A 21,059-nucleotide genomic window follows, 5' to 3' on the forward strand; every position below is an offset into this window, starting at 1 on the left:
GGGGGGATGTTCAGGATCCTGACTGCCTGTTGGAAAAAGCTGTCCTTGAGTCTGCTGGTTCTGGCATGAGACTCTGCAGTCTCCTATCCACGGTGCAGGTGCCGTACCACACAGTGATGCAGCTGGTCAGGATGCTCTCAATGGTGCCTCTATAGAAGGTGGTCATGATGGGGGTTGGGGCTCTCGCTCTTCTCAGTCTGCGGAGGAAGTAGAGCTGCTGTTGAGCTTTTTTAGCCAGTGATGTGGTGTTGATGTTCCAGGAAAGGTCCTCAGAGATGTGCACACCCACGAACTTGGTGCTGCTCACTCTCTCCACGGCGTCAGGTGTTGACGCTGCACAAGGAAGATGTATTGAGGATTGCAGAGGATACACACACAAATCAGATCTGAATGAGAACCAGGCTGCTGCTCTGAGGAGAACCCAACCCAACTCTTGTATAACTTCTGTCAATGCCAAGTTGTATAGACAGATATCATGAGAATAGCAGGTGTTGTTTATCGGACGAAAGCTCATGTTGTTTCTCAGACGAAAGCTCATGAGCCCAAGTGACTTCACATAAAACAGGGCGTCCTTCACACTATGTTCCTGAGAACTTGAAGACAAAGCATTATTCCATATCAGCCGCAAATCACACAGCAGTGATTTATTCAAAGAGCTTTGTGGCAGACTACCAGCGGGCCAGCCTTGCTCTTCCCTGTTGGGCTGCGCTGCAGCGTGTCGGAAAAATTCCGGGTGTGGTGCTGAGTTGTACACCGGATGGCTGACCTTCGTCCTGCAGAGACCAGCCGGGATGCCGGCCGGCAGGGCAGTTTCCACACACCGGAGCGCAGCCCAGCGGGACAGGGAAGGGTGGAGGCCGGCTGGCTACGGGAGCGCTCGCTCTTCGGACAGCGTATCTTGGAGATGTTTGAATGTCACAGATATGTTGTCCATTTGGGAAGACACCGTTTCAGTCAGAGCCCTTATATATGAGGATTGAACGTGGCTCGCTTGCGCTTATAATATGATTGTTTTCAATCGCATTGAAATAAACACCCATGTAAACTCGGCCAATGACAACAGACTAAAACTGAAGGGAGCAGAGGTCCAGGCTGAAATGAGCAGAGACTCAGGATAATGCAAGCAAAAATTTAGAGTAACAGGAGCAGAGATGAAGGTCAGAGCTCATGAAAATTTTAGGGTTAAGGTAGCAGAGAATCAGACAAAATCGAGAAGGACTCACTGAAGTCCTTGGTGTGTAACTGCAGTGTTAGCTGGAGATCTGAGATGTGTCTGAGAAGAGATTTCTCCTACTCAAGGTTTCAGCTGTTTGGACTTTACATTTCTAAACTCTTCCAGTCTGAACCTTCTTCAGCTCTCAGTGACTTAAACATTAAACTTTGTCCTCTAATCTCACTTCTTTCTCTCTTTATTCAGGTTGGAGGGCTGCAGTTTGTCAGAGATCAACTGTTCTTCTTTGGTCTCAGCTCTGAAGTCCAACCCCTCCCTCCTGAAACATCTGAAATTTCTGGACCTGACTTCCAACCCTCTGCAGGATTCAGGAGTTGAGCAGCTGTGTGGTTTTCTGCAGAGTCCACTCTGTTGTCTGCAGATTCTGAGGTCAGACTCCAAGTTTGAGTGTGTTTCAGTAAAGTAGTGTTGACACTAAAGGTCAGACATCAGGCTGATCTGAGAGTGATCCACACTGAGGATCTCCAGGAGAAACGGAGCTTCTTCTCTGGTCTTTAGTCCTGTGACTGTGGCAGAGCCGTGTGCAGCTCCACATTTCAAAGCTTGCTAGAAGAAGAAAGGAGCTGCAGTGGATCATTGACTGTGAACCTCTGACACACTCCATGTTGACCTTCAGCTTTCAAAGCAGGCTGATCTCTCCTGGATCAAGCTGTCACTGATCTCCCAGCTGGAGCTCCAAACTCTCAGCAGCTCTGCAAACTCTGGACTTGTTGGCTTTACATCAGAAAAACCTTTACTGTTGTCATTTCCTCTGTCTGCGCTTGGTTGTGTTAGGTGTTCACATCAATATGGCTGTGTATCATGAAGGTGGCAGAGATCCAGGCGAAAGCTCATAGAGATTCCAGTTGAAGCAAATAGACATTCAGATTAAAGCCAGCAAAGTTTCAGGTTCAAGGAAATGATTAGGCCACGGCAAGCAGATATTCAAGATGAAGCCGAGATTCATGTTAAATGTAGCACAGATGCAAGCTAAAGCTAGCAGAGGTTCTCTTTGAAATGAGCAGTTCAAATCAAGCTCTCAGTGATTTGGGACAAAGTCAGCAGAAATTCAGGTTTAATTCAACAGTGATTGTTGTTAAACTCAGGAAACAAAGCATGATAAAGAGAAAAAGTCATCGGTTTGTAGCTGCTGTGTTATTTATTTATTTTATTTATTCGTTAGAAATTGGATCCCCATTAGTTGCCATCAGGTTGACAGCTAGTCTTCCTGAGGTCCATAACTGCTTAAAACACTCATTAAATTCGATGATACAAACATGAATAAAATACAAAGATAGTAAACGGAATACACAGACTAAAACAAACATGAATGCAATACATAAAGCCATTAATCAGTAGAATTCAAGGAAATAAAAAGTGGTGGGAGTATATACATACAATTAAATTAGAATGAAACAAGGTAGATAGTATAGTTAAAGCATAAAACAAACACTAAGAATGCACCAACGATAGAATCAAGCTTTAATAATTTTTGCCACTATGGTTTTAAAAGTTTTTATGTTGTTCTCTTTTCTTACAGCTTAAGGTAAATTGTTCCACAGATTTGCAGCCCTGTACATCACTGTTCTCTGCATTGCACTTGTTTGAGCCTTAGGAAGAGATATGTAGTCAGCCATATGGCGCCTCATCAAACGGATATTGCGTTCATGTACATAAGTAATTTTCTCATACAGAGGCCTTGGTTTCTTTTTTGTGCGTATGTTCTGGAGAGAAATTACAAGATTCTTCTGTAACCTCTTCTCCACATGTAGCCATGAGAGACTCTGATGCATATATTCTATGTGTGTCTGAAATGGACGGCGAAGAACCATTCGTGCAGCTTTGTTTTGCAGTACCTGTAGTTTGTGAATATCTTTTTTTGTGGTACCCGACCATAAGCCTGAGCAGTAATCCAGATGAGATAATACTAAAGACTGGGTGACATATTTGACTGAGGAGCCTGTTATGAAGTAGGTACATTGTCTAATAGCAGAAAGAACCCTTCCCATTTTAGCTGTGTTTAGCTGTGTTAGCTGGTAATCTGAGACGTGTCTGAAAAGAGCTCTTCTCCTCCTGTTGGCTTCAGCTGTTTGGACTTTACATTTCTAAACTCTTCCAGTCTGAACCTTCTTCAGCTCTCAATGACTTCAACATCAAACTTTGTCCTCTAATCTCACTACTTTCTCTCTTTATTCAGGTTAAAAGACTGCAGTTTGTCAGAGATCAGCTGTTCATCTGTGGCCTCAGCTCTGAAGTCCAACCCCTCCCACCTGATGCATCTGAAAGATCTGGACCTAAGTTACAACCCTAATCTGGATTCAGGAGTTGAGCAGCTGTGTTGTTTTCTGCAGAGTTCACTTTGTGGTCTGCAGACTCTGAGGTCAGTTGACTGTCTGTTCCTGTTGTAGAAGGAGGAATGTTTGTCAGCAAGTTGGCAGAGGTTCAGGAAAAATCCGACAGAGATTCAGGCTGAGGCCAACAGAGTTTCCGGATTCAGCTAGCAGAGAGTCAGCCTGAACCTGGCAGAGGTTCCGGCTAAAGGTTGCAGAGAATCAGGCGAAAGGAAACAGAAATCCAGGTTCAGGCTGGCAGAGATTCTCACTAACTCTGGCAGAAAGGCAGGCTGAAGCGAGCAGAGATTGAGAATGAACCAAGCACAGATTCAGGATGAAGCGTGAGGATTTCTGGCAGATACTAAACCTTCCTTGTTTCCTTTAGGTCTCATCAACTAATAAAATAGGTTGAATCAAGAGTCGTCCAGTCAGAGTAAACTTTGTGTTGTTTCCTGGTGTTTGTTGTTAAACTCAGCTCATGTGTGTCCATTAAAAAGAGAAGTCCTCGGCGTGTAGCTGCTGTGTGAGCTGGAGATCTGTGATATGTCTCAAAGGAGCTCTCCTCCTGTTGGCTTCAGCTGTTTGGACAATACGTTTCTGACCACAGGTTCAAACAGGGTCCGGTGTGGCTCCGGTGTGGAACTTCTTTAAGATTGTCACTCACACTTCCTCGTTTTGGACCGAGCCTAGCCGAGGCTCCAAGTCATAGATATAAAATAGCTCAATGCTCCGCGTGTGGAAACTGCGCTCGAGAGAGCAGTGGATCACTTCACGTTTCAGTCAGGAGTTCACGCGAGTAGCATTCCACTAAACAGTAACTAAAAATAATTGACAGCCAAATTTGCCCTTTTGATGGCTTTTTCGGGTTTTTTAGTGCAATTGTGGTGTTTGGTTTTCCTACAATCAGTAAGTACAAAAATTTTCATTCCTCTAATGTGTATGATTATTCGATCTTGTTTTTTGTTCTGTATTCTGATAGTGAGCAAAAAAAAAAAAAAAAGATAACGGAATGTTGAGGCCAAAAAAAAAAAAAATCACACAGATTTTCTTTTGAAATACTTTGTATTTTGAAACACATTTTATCTACTTTACTTCCGGCACCCGATATTCTGTTTAGCTTGATCCGGTAGGGCTGCAGAGTGTGGAAAAATAGGATCCTTGCGGATTCTTCCGCAGTGCCATCGAGCCTCCACAATGGCACTGGAGCTGCACCGCAACTGTACAATGGCTAGTGTGAGCCAACAACATTGATTTTGATGACTAATGATTACTTGCGGGACCCAGTACCGGACCCTGTGTGAGCTCGGGGTAAACTCTTCCTGTCTGAACTTTCTTCAGCTCTCAGTGACTTTAACATCATATGTTGACCTCTAATCTCAATTCTTCCTCTTTTTATTCAGGTTGGATTTCTGCAGTTTGTCAAAACTCAGCTGTACTTCTGTGGCCTCAGCTCTGAAGTCCAACCCCTCCCTCCTGAAACATTTGGACCTGAGTGGGAACCCTCTTCAGGATCCAGGAGTTGAGCAGCTGTGTGGTTTTCTGGAGAATCCACTTTGTAGTCTGCGGACTCTGAGGTCAGACTCCATGTTTGACTGGCTTATCTAATTTGGCTGCAATGTTCAGTTCAGTTATGGGAATTGTAAAACCTTTGAAGAAATTTTCATAACAGCTTTCATCAGGTAAAAACAAGAAACAGTTAGCACTGTTCATTCACTGATAGAAGAAAACATTGATTAGTCTAATTGTTTTTCACACATACCTGTTGAGGGGGTGTTTGGAGCCCAGAATGTCCTGGAAGAGCTGGTAGCTATAACCGCGCCCAGACCTCAGGAGCACACTCGCCTCTTCTTTGGCCTTTTCCACCACTTTAGCCCTTTGGTCCTTGCTGGTCTGCTTCATGCAGGTCCGCTCCAGATGCATAGAGAGGCAGTCCTGGCTCTTGTGGCAGACCGGGCACAGGAGGTAGTGGCGGTTGGGAACACTGCAATTCCAGTGTTAATATAGGGTTAGGAATATAAGCAAATGGAAAATCCACAGCAAATATATGTAACCAAGGTAGGACTGGTGAGGGCCTGTGGAGGCTCGATGGCACTGCCTCCACAGGGCCTTTAGTTTCATACAGTGAGGAATAGAAGTCCATAAAGTGATCATTCATACTTTGAGGGTAAATGGAAAGTGCATTTGATATAAAAATTTCAGTGACATATTGAGCTGAGGTTGATTGACGAATCTGGTAGGCGAGAACTTTGCTTGGCTTATCACCAAACTCGTAATAGCTATATCTGGTCTTAGTTATTGATTGAACAGCCACATCAGTGGCCGTAATCTCAAATTCAGACTTTTTTTTCGAAGGACCTCTTTGGTCAGATCAGCAGAGGAGGATTCGGCACACTTAATTTGCAGTTCAGATACGTCGTTGCCTGGCTCTTTTGAGAGGCAGTCTTACTTTTGTAGGCTGTGTAAGATATTTTCTCACTCCATAATAAGATTTTTACAGGCCTCCCAAATTATGGCTGCAGGTGACATCAGGTGTCACATTGGTAGATATTCATTCATTCATTTTCCGCCGCTTCATCCCTTTCGGGGTCGCGGGTGGCTGGAGCCGATCCCAGCTGCTGTGGGCGAAGGCGGGGTACGCCCTGGACAGTTCGCCAGTCTGTCGCAGGGCTGACATATATAGACAAACAACCATTCACTCACACATTCATACCTAGGGGCAATTTAGGGTGATCAATTAACCTACCATGCATGTTTTTGGACTGTGGGAGGAAGCCGGAGTACCCGGAGGGAACCCACGCACACACGGGGAGAACATGCAAACTCCACACAGAAAGGCCCCGAGCCCCGGCCGGTATTTGAACCCAGGACCTTCTTGCTGTGAGGCAAGAGCGCTAACCACCGCGCCACCGTGCGGCCATGTTGGTAGATATATCAAGATCAATACATCCATTAATGAGTTTGACAAAGTCAGCATCATCAAGTAACACTGATTTAAATTGCCATGGAGACCTAGATGAGGAGCTTCCCAGGAATAAGATGTCCAAAGTAGTGGGTGCGTGATCTGATGTCACCATAGGAGCATAGGTGCAGTTTGCTGTCAACTACAAACTAGTCCGTCTCTGAAAATGTGCCATGCACAGAGGAAAAGAAGAAAAAAAATCCTTTCACCGGGATTAAAATAACACAAAACATCAGCAACTCTGTGTTGTTGCATAAATAGTTGTATGGTTTTAGCAGAATTAGACAGGGGTGTGGTTTGATCGGGGGATGATTAAGTCATGTGTTGAGACAACAGTTAAAATCACCACCAAGTATAAACGGGCTATCATTCAAATTCGGCAGCGAAAAAAAATATACAGTATATACATATGTTTTAAAAAGTCTTCATAATCCCAGTTTGGTTCATATACATTTACGAGAGCTACCTTGTTGAAAGCCAGTTTTGCCTAAATCAATAATGTAGTATCCATTGGTATCAGAAATCATATTAGTAGCTGAGAATGGAACTTTTTTGTGCACAAGACTCACTACACCTTGTGCCTTGCCATTAAAGAATGAATGAAAGGTCTTCCCCACCCAACAAAACGGGTGATTTTTACCTCGTTATTATTCAAATTTCAAAATCTTAGTGCACCTGCTGGTGCCTATGAATATGTCTGGTGTGTGTCCCAACCTCCTGTAATCCATTCAAACAGATCCATAAGTCACAGTAGTCATTAGTATATTTAACAAAAAAACAAATGAAAACAACGCTGAATCTCTGAAAGAGGAAGAACACGTTGAACAGCGAGTGCAATTTGGATTAGGGGGGCATGTCAAATTGTTCTGCAAACTTTTTCACCTTGGAGGCAGACAAAAGGCACTTATTCCCCACTAGATAAGGTGACGCACAGCTTGGCTGGAAAGAGTCGTGCCGGGTGGAATCTTCACTTGTACAGTTCTGCTATCGAATCCCGGCATTCGCTGCACAGCTTCATCACGTCCAGACTGTCGTCCTCATAGATGCATGTCAGATGACCTTTTCTTAAGAACAGGTGCTTCACAGATAATCAGGTCCTTAGTTTGGAATTGGTGCAGACAGAGGAGAACAGGGTGAGGTTTCGCCCACTACAGCAGGCTTGGAAGCGAGGGTCTGTTGGTCTTGCTCAATTTTAGGAGGTGAGGACAGCATGCTTCGACTGAACACTTCAAACAGTAGCTCAGAGAAGGAAATAGTTGGGTGGGGGCCTCTGAGATTTTTAGGTGAGCTAACAATTTGATCGTTGTGGCTCCTACTTCTTCCTTCCAGGTCTGCTACTTTCTTTCTTACTTTCTTACTTTGAGCCGGTCATTCTCTTACTGCAGGGCAATGTGTTTGTCCTCAAGCTCCACAACGCAATGATCAATTGTAGTTCCCTTCTAATCCAGTGCTATGATACAAGTACCAAGATCACCAATTGTAGCATTAATGTGAACAAGTTTTAGGGATTCAGATGATACCCTGAATTCAGCTGCAGGATCCTCTTTATCCTTGGTCAGTAGCGAACTAATATCCTCCACCGTCTGTGTGTGTGTGTGTGTGTGTGTGTGTGTGTGTGTGTGTGTGTGTGTGATGAATTGATTTTTTTGTTTCTCCTCCTGTTGACTTCAACTGACTGGACTTTACATTTCTAAACTCTTCCAGTCTGAACATTCTTCAGCTCTCATTGACTTCAACATCAAAATTTTCCTCTAATTGCACTTCTTTCTCTCTTTATTCAGGTTGGAGAGATGCAGTTTGTCAGAGATCAACTGTTATTTTGTGGTCTCAGCTCTGAAGTCCAACCCCTTCCTACTGAAACATCTGAATCATCTGGACCTGAGTTTCAACCCTCTGAAGGATTCAGGAGTTGAGCAGCTGTGTGGTTTTCTGCAGCGTCCACTCTGTCGTCTGCAGAATCTGAGGTCAGACTCCATGTTTATGTGTTTCAGTAAAGTAGTGTTGACACTAAAGGTCAGACATCAGGCTGATCTGAGAGTGATCCACACTGAGGATCTCCAGGAGAAACGGAGCTTCTTCTCTGGTCTTTAGTCCTGTGACTGTGGCAGAGCCGTGTGCAGCTCCACATTTCAAAGCTTGCTAGAAGAAGAAAGGAGCTGCAGTGGATCATTGACTGTGAACCTCTGACACGCTCCATGTTGACCTTCAGCTTTCAAAGCAGGCTGATTTCTCCTGGATCAAGCTGTCACTGATCTCCCAGCTGGAGCTCCAAACTCTCAGCAACTACAAACTCTTAACTTGTTGTTTTATGTCAGTTACCTTGGCTGTTGACATGTTCTCGCTCTGCTGTATGCTTCCGTTTGGTCTTCACATCAATTCAACTCTTTATCCTGAAGTTAGCAGATTTTCAGGATGGAGCAGGAGGAATTTTCTTTGATATTGAAGGCCATAAAATCAGACAGATGTAAAAGTAAACCTTAATTGGACAACTGTTTGAGTTCAAACTGGTTAAAAATACTAACACCAATGTGAAATCAGAGCAAACTACAAAGCAGATAGATTAAAGGCAGTGAAGGCAGCCATCTTGGATCACCATGATCTGATATTGTGGAAGGATTTGGAGTTCTGCATGGAAGAGGCTGAATTAGATATCAAAAAAGGCTCAGTGTTCACAATGAAAACACTGTTGGAACAACAGATGGAAATTAGCCCTCGGCTATAATCTGGCATGTTTGCATTCATGTTTTTTATGTATGTTCATCAACATGCACTGTCCCAATCAAATAAATGAATGAATAAATAAATAAATAAATAAATAAATAAATGAAGAACAATGAAGACACAATGAAACTCGGGGTACCGGAGCACTGTGCTGACATTTTTTACATCAAAGACAAGGATGGCACTTCAAAATGTGATTCTAAAAAAATCAAATCCTTTGCCTCCAGTTATCAAGAGCTGTATAAATCAGAAATCAATTTTGATAATCACATTTTCAAAAATGAATCAGTGGTTAATTTATGAAAAACATGAAAGCACCTCACCTTAGGATGATTCAGTAACTTTACATGCTCCGGTCACATTAGAGGAGTGTGAGCTGTTAAGGACATGCATAAAGGTAAATCTCCTGGTTCGGACAGAATTGCACCTGAATTTTATCTCACTTTTTGGCCTTTGATGAGCCCGCTGTTGTTAGATATGATTCAGTACTCAATCACAATGGGATCTTTCTCCCGAGATGTCAATTTAGCTGTTATCTCACTGCTTCTGAAAAAAAAGGAAAGAGCCCAATTGAGTGCTTACAGCAATTTGGCCTATGTCGCTCCTACATGCAGATTTAATTATCTATGCAATAGTGCTGACCTGGCCACTTCAAGATTACATGACGGAATTGGTTCATGCTGAAAGGAGAAGTTTCATAAAATCCAGATTGGCCTCCGACAATGCATGAAGACTGTTATATGATCAAGATGATGTTCAGAGTTCAACTTCTGCTGCTAGATGCAATGAAGGCCTTCGTCCACTTGGAATGGACTTTTTTATTGTCAGTTCTTGAGACTATGGGATTTAGTACACCAGTCATTAATTTGATTAATATATCGTAGAAAAACACATCTGCTGGAGCGCTCACAGGCAAAAACATACTCCCCTAATTTTCCAGAATTGAAATGGTCGGGACAGGGCCATCCTCTCAGCCCTTTATTATTTGCTCTCTCTCGAGTGCCTCTGGCATAGGCCATCGGCAGCTCTCTCACATTCACGCCGATTTCCATCAGAAACACTCATCATCGCATCTCTCTGTACGCTGATGATGTAATACACTCAATAAAGTAATGGCAGACCGGGAGAGGTGGTCTAATCTGCCAAAATCACTCGGTGGCTAGATTTCTATCATGAAAATAAATATTCCACCCAGAGCAAACTTTGTCAGCTCGATCCTTCTCCTCCCACCTCCCCGACTGTATTGGACCAAATTGCAGTCAACAGACACTAAATTCCTTTGGTGTGGCAAACAGTCTTGCTCACTACAATGGAGCGAGAAATGCCAGCTAACGGCCTGTCGCTTCCAAATTTTAAACTCTCTGACTGGGCTTTCACACTTAGACTTTCACACCTTTTCTCACTTGAGTTCAAGAATCAGAATCAGAATTCCTTTGTCATTGTTCAAAAGAGAGTACAATGGAATTAAGAACAGCAGCTCTCGTGGGCACTGCAAACAGACAAAAATAGTGCAAGACAAGACAGTGCAAAAAACAGAATAAAATAAAAAAGTTTATGTGGCTTGTAACATATACTGTGTATATATATATATATATATATATATATATATATATATATATATATATATACATACATATATATATATATATATACATACATACATATATATATATATATATATATATATATATATATATATATATATATATATATATATATATATATATATAGCCAGTGTTGATGAGCCCCTGGAGCTGCTTCCTCTCCGCCACGGTGCAGCTGGAGAACCACAGGCAGATGCCATGTCTGAGCACCGACTCCACCAGGCAGCGGTAGAAGGACACCAAGAACTGTTCGGAGGCACCGTCGGGCCAAGATTTCACAGTCCGAGTTATGGGGGTTGCTCGCTTCTTGACTGGTTTGTATGCCGGAATCAGGAGCAGCGACATGTGGTCAGAAGACCCCAGCTGGGGGCACCTTTGTGGCCCTATAACCATGCTTGATATTAGAGTAGGCTTTATCCAGCATCAGCTCCTCTGGTGGCACATTTGACGTGCTGGTGGAATTTAGGGAGCACTGCGTTCAAGTCAGCATGGTTAAAATCCCCCGCAATCATGTGCACTGCTTCTGGGTGGTTGTTCTGTTGCTGGCTGAGAGCAATGTCCAAGTGGCTGAGAACCATGCTAGCATTAGAATTGGGTGGAATGTACATGGTGGTCACCATGACAACAGCAAACTTGCTCGGGAGGTATATGGGCCTACATCTAACTGTAATAAACTTCAGGTCTGCAGAGCAGTGCCTGTCGGTGACAATTGCGTTCGTGCACTAGCTGTTGTTTACAAAGATGTAGATGGCCCCTCCCTTGCTGTTGTCGGAGTCCTGGCTCCTGTCTGAATGCTGTGCGGCCTGCTAGCTCGATAGCCATGTCTGAAATGGATGAGTGGAGCCAGGTCTCCATGATCAGCAGAATGCAGCAGTCCAGTACGAGTCTGTTTGCTTCCAGCTGCAGCTTCAGCTCATCCACCTTGTTTGCGAGGGATCTGGCATTTGTGAGAAAAACGCTGGGCAGTGGTGGCTTGTGTGGCCTTCTCTGGAGTTGTGCGAGGGCACCGGCCCAGCAGCCTCGCTTTTGTTTTCTCTCCTTGCGCCACTTCCTTCACCTGCCCACGGGAATGAGTATCCACGGGGAGTCCGGTGTTTGGGCTATAACTGGCGGTATGTTGTGCATGTTTGTTGAAGTCCTTGATTACGCACGGTTTGCTCTGTAATCCGATGTGGAGGAGGTCCTATCGGCTGTAGGTGATAAACGCCTGGCAGGTCAGGGAGAGAAAAAAACAAACACAAGAACAAAAACAAAAAAACACACTGACGACAAGAGGAGCTCTGTGCCGCTGCGTTGATGCACGCCGCCATCTTGGACCATGAGACCTTAAATGTAACCTGTTCACTGCTGCCCTGACAATCAGGTGTCATGGCGAGCTCTGAAGAAGCACACGTTAGCTCCATATTCTTTCACAAACATCCTATAACACTTCAGCCAGCTAATGCCTTCTGAAATTTGGTCATCTGATTTCACACCTGCTGTTAACATGGGGGAGAGTAGATGAAATAGCTGGTTGCTCCTCTGGGACACTGACTCTCTTTGATTTAACAACTGTTACACACTTGGACAAAGGCAACAAGAAGTCTTCAGTGTGTGGTGGCATGAGGATCCATTTTTATTCTGCAAAGCACAGAAACACAGCATCACGCAGACAGCTCACTAACACAGCTTCCAATGCTATTCGTGCTGGTCCTCAACTACACAGATCAAATACTAATGCTAAGTGAAAGCAAACAAAAGCCTGCATGTGCATTAAACAAAGAATAAACTAAATAGAAAAATAAAGAAAATAATAAATCAAGATCTACAATTCCAACCTTTTTCTGTTCTTTCTAAACATATTTTGTTTCCTGAACTGTTTTACATCCTTACATCCTTCAAACAACACAGTATTTCCCTTTTGTTAAGTGCTCTCATCCCCACACACTTCTGACAATATAACGTTTCTGAAACCAACTTCGCTACGCAGTGAAACATGACACCACAGGCACTCGCTCTTCCACACCACTCGCATACTACCAAGAACAAAAGCACTTCGCCTACTCGGTTGCTAGACAGTGAAGCATGGTAACTCGTTCATCCACACAGCTCGGACATTACCAATCACAGACGCACTTCGCCTACTCGCAGCCACCGCGGTGCGCACTCTCGCCGGCCTTATCACATTATGACAGTGACAAACACATACTTTCATCACAGCCACATTCTCATGTCCTTTGCACCCTTTTATACTCGTTCTGGCCCATCAATACTCACCTGCAAAGCACAGAAACACAGCATCACGCAGACAGCTCGCTAACACAGCTCCCAATGCTATTCGTGCTGGTCCTCAACTACACAGGACCCCAAGGTAGCTGCCCGCTTCTGTGCCGCACAGCACACATAGCTGTGAAGGCTGCTGTCTGTTTAATGTGTTACTGCTTTCTGCGTTATCTGTAATTAGTCCCGTGTTTGCAGTGCCTGAATTATCCTTAGCTGTTATCAACTTCTGAAAATAAACATCATCAACAAGACAGTTTAAACAACATATAGTGTAACTGTTATTAAATTAAATAGACTGAAAAATGAAATTAAATGCATGAACTCAAACTGGTTTTTTTTTTTGGTGGGGGGGGGGCTCCCATTATATGTTCATGTGTCCCACACAATCATAGGTGAAAGTAAGCCGGAACGCACCGGAACGCCGTGCCGGTAAGAAAAATACTGGCCTCTTCTACTGGAACGCCCCGGAACGCCTCTGAAAAGCAACTTTCACTCATGCATACAAAGCAAGCCCTTTTTTTTTTCCAAGCAAATTTTACCGAAATAAGTGTAAAATTGATGAATACATAAAACTCATCTCCAGACTACATCTTCTGTGACGTGTTGAACAAGGTTAATGCGCCTGACGAGCACTGGAGTCCTCGCTTACCGTGACAGGTTGCAGCTTGTAGCGGCAGTCTCTCGCTGTAGCCTAACATTAATCCAATGTCCACTGTTGTGTGTTTTTTGCAGACAACAGTGAAGTCATTTTTGCAAAATAAACAAAACATAAATCCACAAGTAATAAATTGTGAGGGTTCACGCGTCATAAAATATTCTCCGTCTCTCTGTCATGCGAGCAGCATCACTCCTTCCGCAAACAAGCACACGTGGAAGTGAGGTAAACTCAATGCTTCTTTTCATTGGATGGCTGGTTGCCTAGGTGATGTAAGGACCCCTTCCCCCGTCCCCATCTCAAGAGACAACCAGGACAGGTCAAAAATGCAAAGAAAATAAAAAAAAAAACATTTAACTAAAAACAACATATATTATATATATATATATATATATATATATATATATATATATATATATATATATATATATATATATATATTGTTGCAGCGGCAGGCGCCACTGGGGGCCGCCATACTGTTTGGTGCCGCAAGGCATCATGGGAGGGGTTTGTTCGGGCCGTTTCAAGATGTATTTTGTGTTAAAATTTGTTAAAATGTACTTCGTTTTGTTAAAGTTTGTTAAGTTATTGTTTTTCTATGTGTTGAAGCCGTTTTTCCGGTCTTTTTATGTTAAGTTTCATTTACGTTATGTTGGACCAACAGTGAGAAGGGTCGGTGTGAGACTGACTTGGCCTCTGTGCCAGCACTGACCAATGCGAGCGACATGCTCTCAGTATTAATTAATTAGAAAAACAAAAGCTTAAGATGAGTTGAAGTGCTGCAGTCCTCGTCGATCATTGCCGTTCTTGTGAATAGGTCGTTGCCGCTGTTATAATATGTATTGTATTTAAACATTCAGAATAATTATCAAGCAACTAAAAAAACATTATGCTTTCAAGAATGTCAAAAAAGAGCAGGATTTATCAATATCTGTTTTGTACGATGCTCGCACGCTTTGTGCACAAACTAAAAATTTTTTTTGAGTTGCACAGTTCCTGCAAGAATCTTATCTTACTTTCACCTCTGCACACAATGATAGATCATTGATCAGTTTCCACCCTATCAATTTTCCTGATTGGGAGAAAAACATTCGTACACTTGGAAAAGAGGGACTACTTACTTTTCTGAGCATTTGCTCTAAACATGGTGCTCCATGTGCCTCCTTTTTATTTGTTGCCTTATTCGCCCGTGTCGCCCGTTCTCAATGGACTCTGGGCTGGCTTTAAGATTTAAAACGAAAAGAGCACCTCTGGCCCGACTGACACCCTCCACATTCACTTTCTATCCAATCATGGTTCTTAAAGGTATAGTGGACGATTTTCTCGAAAAAGTGGAAGCCAAACGTCTGTTACTCGCTTTTTGAAAAACGTGCATGCGCCGACCACCCTACCTGCTCTTCTGCTCCAATGAGTGCGCTTGACGTCGTTACGCAAGCATTTCTCCAGCGTGATTGACATGTCGGAGGACCAATAGTTGAGACTCGCATCACGCCATTCGTTGGCTAAAACATCGTCCTTTATACGTTTAATATGTCTGGACATTGTCTACTCGGAGCTGCCAACAGCTAGAGTCCACGGAGCAAAGGAATTGACAGTAGAGGCTTGTTCCTCACTCCTGACTCTCCTCTCAGAGCCACAGATACACTTGGAAGCGAGATATGGAGCTCGGAATCCAAGGGCTGGGGAGTTGTAAGGGTTTCTTTTTTTTTTCTTTTCTTTTTTTTGGGGGGTTGTTTTGTTTGTTTGACCTGCCACACATATGTCATATTAATTTACTTACCCTTCCAACTGTTTGCTCACGGAGTATCATTGCCCTGTGTGACACGGAATGTTAGCAATCCCTTATTCTGCTGTATTTTTGCTCAAACAGACTCACTTTGCCCTTTAAAATTAAACATTTCATCACAAAAAAAGGCTTTTAGAGCGCCGTATATAAAAAAACGTGTGTGTGTGTGTAATTAATTCCATTTGGTCTCATCCAATAATAAAATAGCTTGAATCAAGAGTTGTCCAGTCAGAGTAAACTTTGCTTTGTTTCCTGGTGTTTGTTGTTAAACTCAGCTTGTGTGTCCATGAAAAAGAAGTGCTCGGTGTGTAGCTGCTGTGTGAGCTGGAGATCTGAGATGTGTGTGAAAAGAGCTCTTCTCCTCCTGTTGGCTTCAGCTGTTTGGACTTTACATTTCTAAACTCTTCCAGTCTGAACCTTCTTCAGCTCTCAATGACTTCAACATCAAACGTTGCTCTCTAATCTCACTTCTTTCTCTCTTTATTCAGGTTGGAGGACTGCAGTTTGTCAGAGAGCAGCTGTTCTTTTCTGGTCTCAGCTCTGGAGCCCAACCTCTTCCTCCTAAAACATCTGGAACATCTGGACCTGAGTGGGAACCCTCTGCAGGATTCAGGAGTTGAGCAGCTGTGTGGTTTTCTGGAGAAACCAGTCTGTCATCTGCAGACTCTGAGGTCAGTTGACTGTCTGTTCCTGTTGTAGAAGGAGAAATGTTTGTCAGCAGCTGTGATCTGAGACTCTGATCCTGCAGTGAGAGAGTGGACTGAGCTCAGCAGCAGCTGACTGGTGTGTGTGGACATGAGGAGGAGTGTGAATGTTGTGCTGACATGTGGATGATGTGTGTGATGAAGATCCACAACAACAGAGCAGCTCATTGATCAGGACTCAGTAATGTGGAGCTGCTCATTTCTCCATCAACACATCTGATTGGTTCCTCCTCAGTGATTCTGCTGCTTTCTCTCTTTATTCAGGTTGAGGGGCTGCAGTTTGTCAAAGATCAGCTGTTCTTCTCTGGCCTCAGCTCTGAAGTCCAACCCCTCCCACCTGAAGGAGCTGCACCTGAGTCTCAACCAGCTGCAGGCTTCAGATGTGAAGCAACTGGTTGCTCTTCAGCAGAGTCCAGACTGCAGGCTACGTAATCTCTGGTCAGTAGATGGTTGGAGTGAGTCCATGCTGCTTTCAGCAGGTTTGGACTAAACACAGTCAGTGTGAGAACAAAGATCCAGTGTTTGACTCTCAGTGAGGCTGTGAGAGGAGAACGCTGAGCAGCTTCAGGATTGGACAGCAGAGGACACACAGTCAGCCAATCAGAGGAGCCACAGGCTTGTTGTGTTGGTGTGACAGTGGTGGTCCTTCATGAGCTCTGAGCTGCTGACTGCTGCTCTGAACAGGACTGAAGTCCTCACTGCTTCACAGAGACTCTGATCATCTCCTCTCATCTCTCTGCAGGTGGAACTGAGAGCAGAGCTTCATCCAGCAGTGAGCGACAGAGGAACCAGCAGAAGATCTGCAGTGTGAAGAGCTGTGAGAGTCCAGCATCGAACCAGGGTTCCTCTGGATGTGACTCGGAATCATCATTGTGTGGACTTTACCTCCTCTGTTATTTTTACCTGTAATTATTTGAGGCAGATTGAAGTTTTAAAGTCCAGCCCCAGTTTTTTTTTTCTTTCCACTTTGTCTGTTGCTGATTCAAACCCAGCCATGATACGGTCTTTTGCCTCTTCCCTGACATGTTCATTAGTTTTGCCATATTTTACTTACTGTGCAGAAGTATGGGGAAATAACTACAAAACAGCATTACACCCTCTTGTCATCTTACAGAAGAAAGCAATAAGAATAATACATGGTGTCGGTTACAGAGAACATACAAACATACTTTTTGCAAACTCTAAATTATTAAAATTTCAAGATATTGTTGATTTATTGACTGTACAAATTGGATTTAGGGCAAGTAAGGACAATCTTCTAAAAAACATCCAACTTTTATTTCCTAAAACAGCAGGTGTTCGGTATAATTTACGACATACACATAACTTTAAAGTTAGATGGGCAAATAATAAACGGAAAAGACTTTGTCCTTCAGTTCAAGGGGTAAAATTGTGGAACAAACTGGGACAACACCTCAAGGAATGTCTAAATATGAAATTATTTAAAAAGCAACTTAAAGAAATGACTTTTGAAAAATATATTAAGGAGAATGATTTTTGTATGTAAAAAAGGAAGTTTGTTATTAATTGTACTGTGAACATAATTGTGTAATAATGAAGGTTGTAATATCTTTAGTTAAAGAGTATAAGTAAGGAGGGGTGGGAGATAAGTTTTTACTTCATCCCACTCCTTTTCGAGCTAATATAAATGTGTTTTGTTATTGTATTGTGTTGTATTGCTTGTAATGATTTTTGTTTACTGCTGAGCACTGAGCGAAATTCTGCTCAAAGCAAAAATAAACAAACAAACAAACATCTTAGAAATGCAAACAAAAATCCAAAGTTTAATACATCCATAGCCAGTGTCAGGATGAAGCAATTTATTGATCACATTTACAATAAAAAAGATGATGAGATACAATCTTTAAAAGTGACTAACTGACAGATATGGACCATTACATGAAATTACAGAGCAAGTGCAGGTCAATATAGTGAGACGACCTAGGAAAAAATGCTCGATGAAAATTCAAAACTTTAAAGTAGTTGGATGAATTTGTCCTATTGCACGCTAACATTCCTGATCAACAATCCACCTCTGTGTTTCCGCTCATATCACTCTCTCCCTTATTTCAAAAATTCTTTTTCTTGAAGTTACAGGGCTCAAACTTCTCTTCATGAATGCATTTGCAGTGATATGTGTTTAACCAAGGCTCAATCAATATATGGGTTCAGTAAATGTTTTTGGAGCAACTGTCCTTGTATTACAGCTTTAACATTTAACATGCACTGCATCTTGTCATTTCGGCAGTCCAGTGACCAGATCACTCACAATAGGGTTGTTGTTCTTCAATTGCAGTCCTCCTTGATACACGTTACCACTGTGTGGAACTTCGTTAAACGTACTTTTTAATGATGGGATAAGCTCTCCAACCCTGATGCAGAGCTGCTTTCTGATTGGATGTCATGTTGCTAGTTGGATTGACTGAAACTGTTGTGTGACTGCTGGTTTTTACAGTCATGCACCATTTACTGATGTATTTAAGTTCTGACAATGAATGAGTTAAAATTTATTGGTGTAAGGTGTACCGTGTCACCTGTGGATGGACTGGAACGCATGTATCTCAAACTCAATGTGTGAGAGCTGAGAACCCTGAACCATTGTTATTTAGACAGAGTATCTAACTCTTTTCTTTGTCTCTTCACCTTTTCCTTATTTACAACACGTGAATTAAAGTTTTATCTATATTTACCTAAATTAAGCTTTTAACATCATGAACGGGCATCTGAAATTATAATTATAGCAGAAACTTTTAACTTCAGCCTTTACATGAACATTTAGCCATATTAGCAATATTAGCACTTTTAGCCACATAGCATAGCAAGCTTTTCGAGGGTATCAGCCGTGCTCAGTCTTGAGTAACTCTATTAAAGGGCAACTCCGGTTTTTTGACACCTGGACCTTATTTATAGGTGTGTGCATGCTCATATACTCACTCAGACAAACATCGTGCAGCTCGGAGTCCTTCAGAAGTTATTTAGATCCAAACGATGTAGCCGCACTAGCGGGGGTGCCACAGCAATGGAGCGTTAGCGCTGGACATAATCTCTGCAAAGTCGCTCATTTCGGCTGTATTTTTCCTCCATCGGCGCTGGGTTGCCTTTCGGTCGGAAGGGGGGCCTCCGGCGGTGTCCCGTGGCCTGGGTTGGAGCGCGCATCCGCCGGGTGGCGGAGATCTGGATTCTCCCGGCGAGAAGAGAGCTCCGGCCGTCGCGCGTCCCGCGGCCGGCGTGGAGCGCGCATCCGCCGGGAAGCGGAGATACGCTTCCTCCCAGCGAGGAGAGAGCTCCGGCCGCGGCACGGCGGGCCGTTGCGCGTCCCGCGTCCAGCGTGGAGCGCGCATCCGCCGGGGAGCAGAGATACGCTTCCTCCTGGCGAGGAGAGAGCTCTGGGCCGTCACGGCGGGCCGTCGCGGCGGGCCGTCGTGTGTCCCGCGGCCGGCGTGGAGCGTGCATCCGCCGGAGAGCAGAGATACGCTTCCTCCCGGCGAGGAGAGAGCTCCGGCCTCGGCGCGGCGGGCCGTCGTGCGTCCCGCGGCCGGCCCGGAGCGCGCATCCGCCGGGGAGTGGAGATCCGCATCCTCCCGGCGAGGAGAGACATCCAGCGGCCCAGCGGCCGCGCGCGAGCCGTGCGTCTTCGCCGGTGTCCGGAGCCTCCGTGGAGCAGCTGAGGGCCGTTTTCCAACTCGGCCCCTGGAAGTCAGACGCCGGGGCACCGTGACAGCTGAGGCCGACTCAAAGTGCCTTTCTGCTGGGGAGAGGAGCGCCGCAACGTTCCCATCCGAGCTAATTGTGGCTAAGTTAGCGAAAACTGTCAGCTCTTCAGCTGACCCACCTGAAGACGGTAGACGAGCTGACTTTATGATAACACTGGCGATGGATGAAGAAATACAGCCGAAATGAGCGACTTTGCAGAGATTATGTCCCGCGCTAACGCTCCATTGCTGTGGCACCCCCGCTAGTGCGGCTACATCGTTTGGATCTAAATGACTTCTGAAGGACTCCGAGCTGCACGATGTTTGTCTGAGTGAGTATATGAGTATGCACACACCTATAAATAAGGTCCAGGTGTCAAAAAACCGGAGTTGCCCTTTAAGTTGACACTCCAGCACCATTTATGTTGATACATGCGCGTGTTCATCCTGTGTGAGATCTGTGGTTGTGTTTAGTTGTGTGTGTTTAACAATATTCAGTTTAGAATCTGCATTAAGTTGTTACTTCAGGATCATGGACAGCACCATGTTTACTTTCGATATATGTCCATTTGTGTGTGCGTGTGCGTGTGCGTGTGCGTGTGCGTGTGTGTGTGTGTGTTGCAACTGGAGGTCACCTGGTTATGCAGGACACCACATCCCAGGGACCATTTGGAAGGCCTGATATGCAGGTTTTTAGCATGGACGTTTTCTTGAACTACATTTCAACCCCAAATATCTGAAATGCAAAATCACACAAGTAATTTCCAATCTTGCTTTGTATAAATAGTAGGGCTGTCACTTTAATGCATTAATTAGATTAAATAATTACACCACAAATTAATGCATTAAAAAATTAATCTAAGATTGATTATAGCTCACTTGAGTGGCAATTCAGTGTGAATGGAATTGTTGTCTTATTTAGAGTCATGTTATACTTGTAGTATCTCGTGGGATCAATAAAGTCTTATCTTATCTTATCTTATTCATTTTGATTTGCTGTATTGAGTTAGCTTTAATGTTCATTTTGAATTTCGTTTGCTATTCTATACTTGTACTGCACATGAATAGTGCACCAGGCCTAAATGGTTTGCTGGGATGTACTTTAAATTTTTTTCTTCTTTTGAATTTCATTA

General features: G+C 43.7%; 1 protein-coding gene across 1 annotated transcript in view; it reads left to right on the top strand.

Moving 5' to 3' along the window:
* The window catches only part of LOC115380944 (NACHT, LRR and PYD domains-containing protein 14-like), a 148,769-nt gene extending 129,557 nt beyond the window's left edge, over positions 1–19,212 (top strand). Inside the window, exons 11-15 of the mRNA XM_030082261.1 lie at positions 3,408–3,590; positions 4,944–5,117; positions 16,019–16,201; positions 16,499–16,672; positions 16,977–19,212. Coding sequence (XP_029938121.1) covers positions 3,408–3,590; positions 4,944–5,117; positions 16,019–16,201; positions 16,499–16,672; positions 16,977–16,986 — 724 coding nt within the window. The 3' untranslated portion in view covers positions 16,987–19,212. The remainder of the gene's footprint in view (positions 1–3,407; positions 3,591–4,943; positions 5,118–16,018; positions 16,202–16,498; positions 16,673–16,976) is intronic.
* Positions 19,213–21,059: the final 1,847 nt, after the last annotated feature.

This window comes from Salarias fasciatus, chromosome 3, assembly GCF_902148845.1.
Source record: "Salarias fasciatus chromosome 3, fSalaFa1.1, whole genome shotgun sequence".
Classification (NCBI taxonomy): Eukaryota; Metazoa; Chordata; class Actinopteri; order Blenniiformes; family Blenniidae; genus Salarias; species Salarias fasciatus.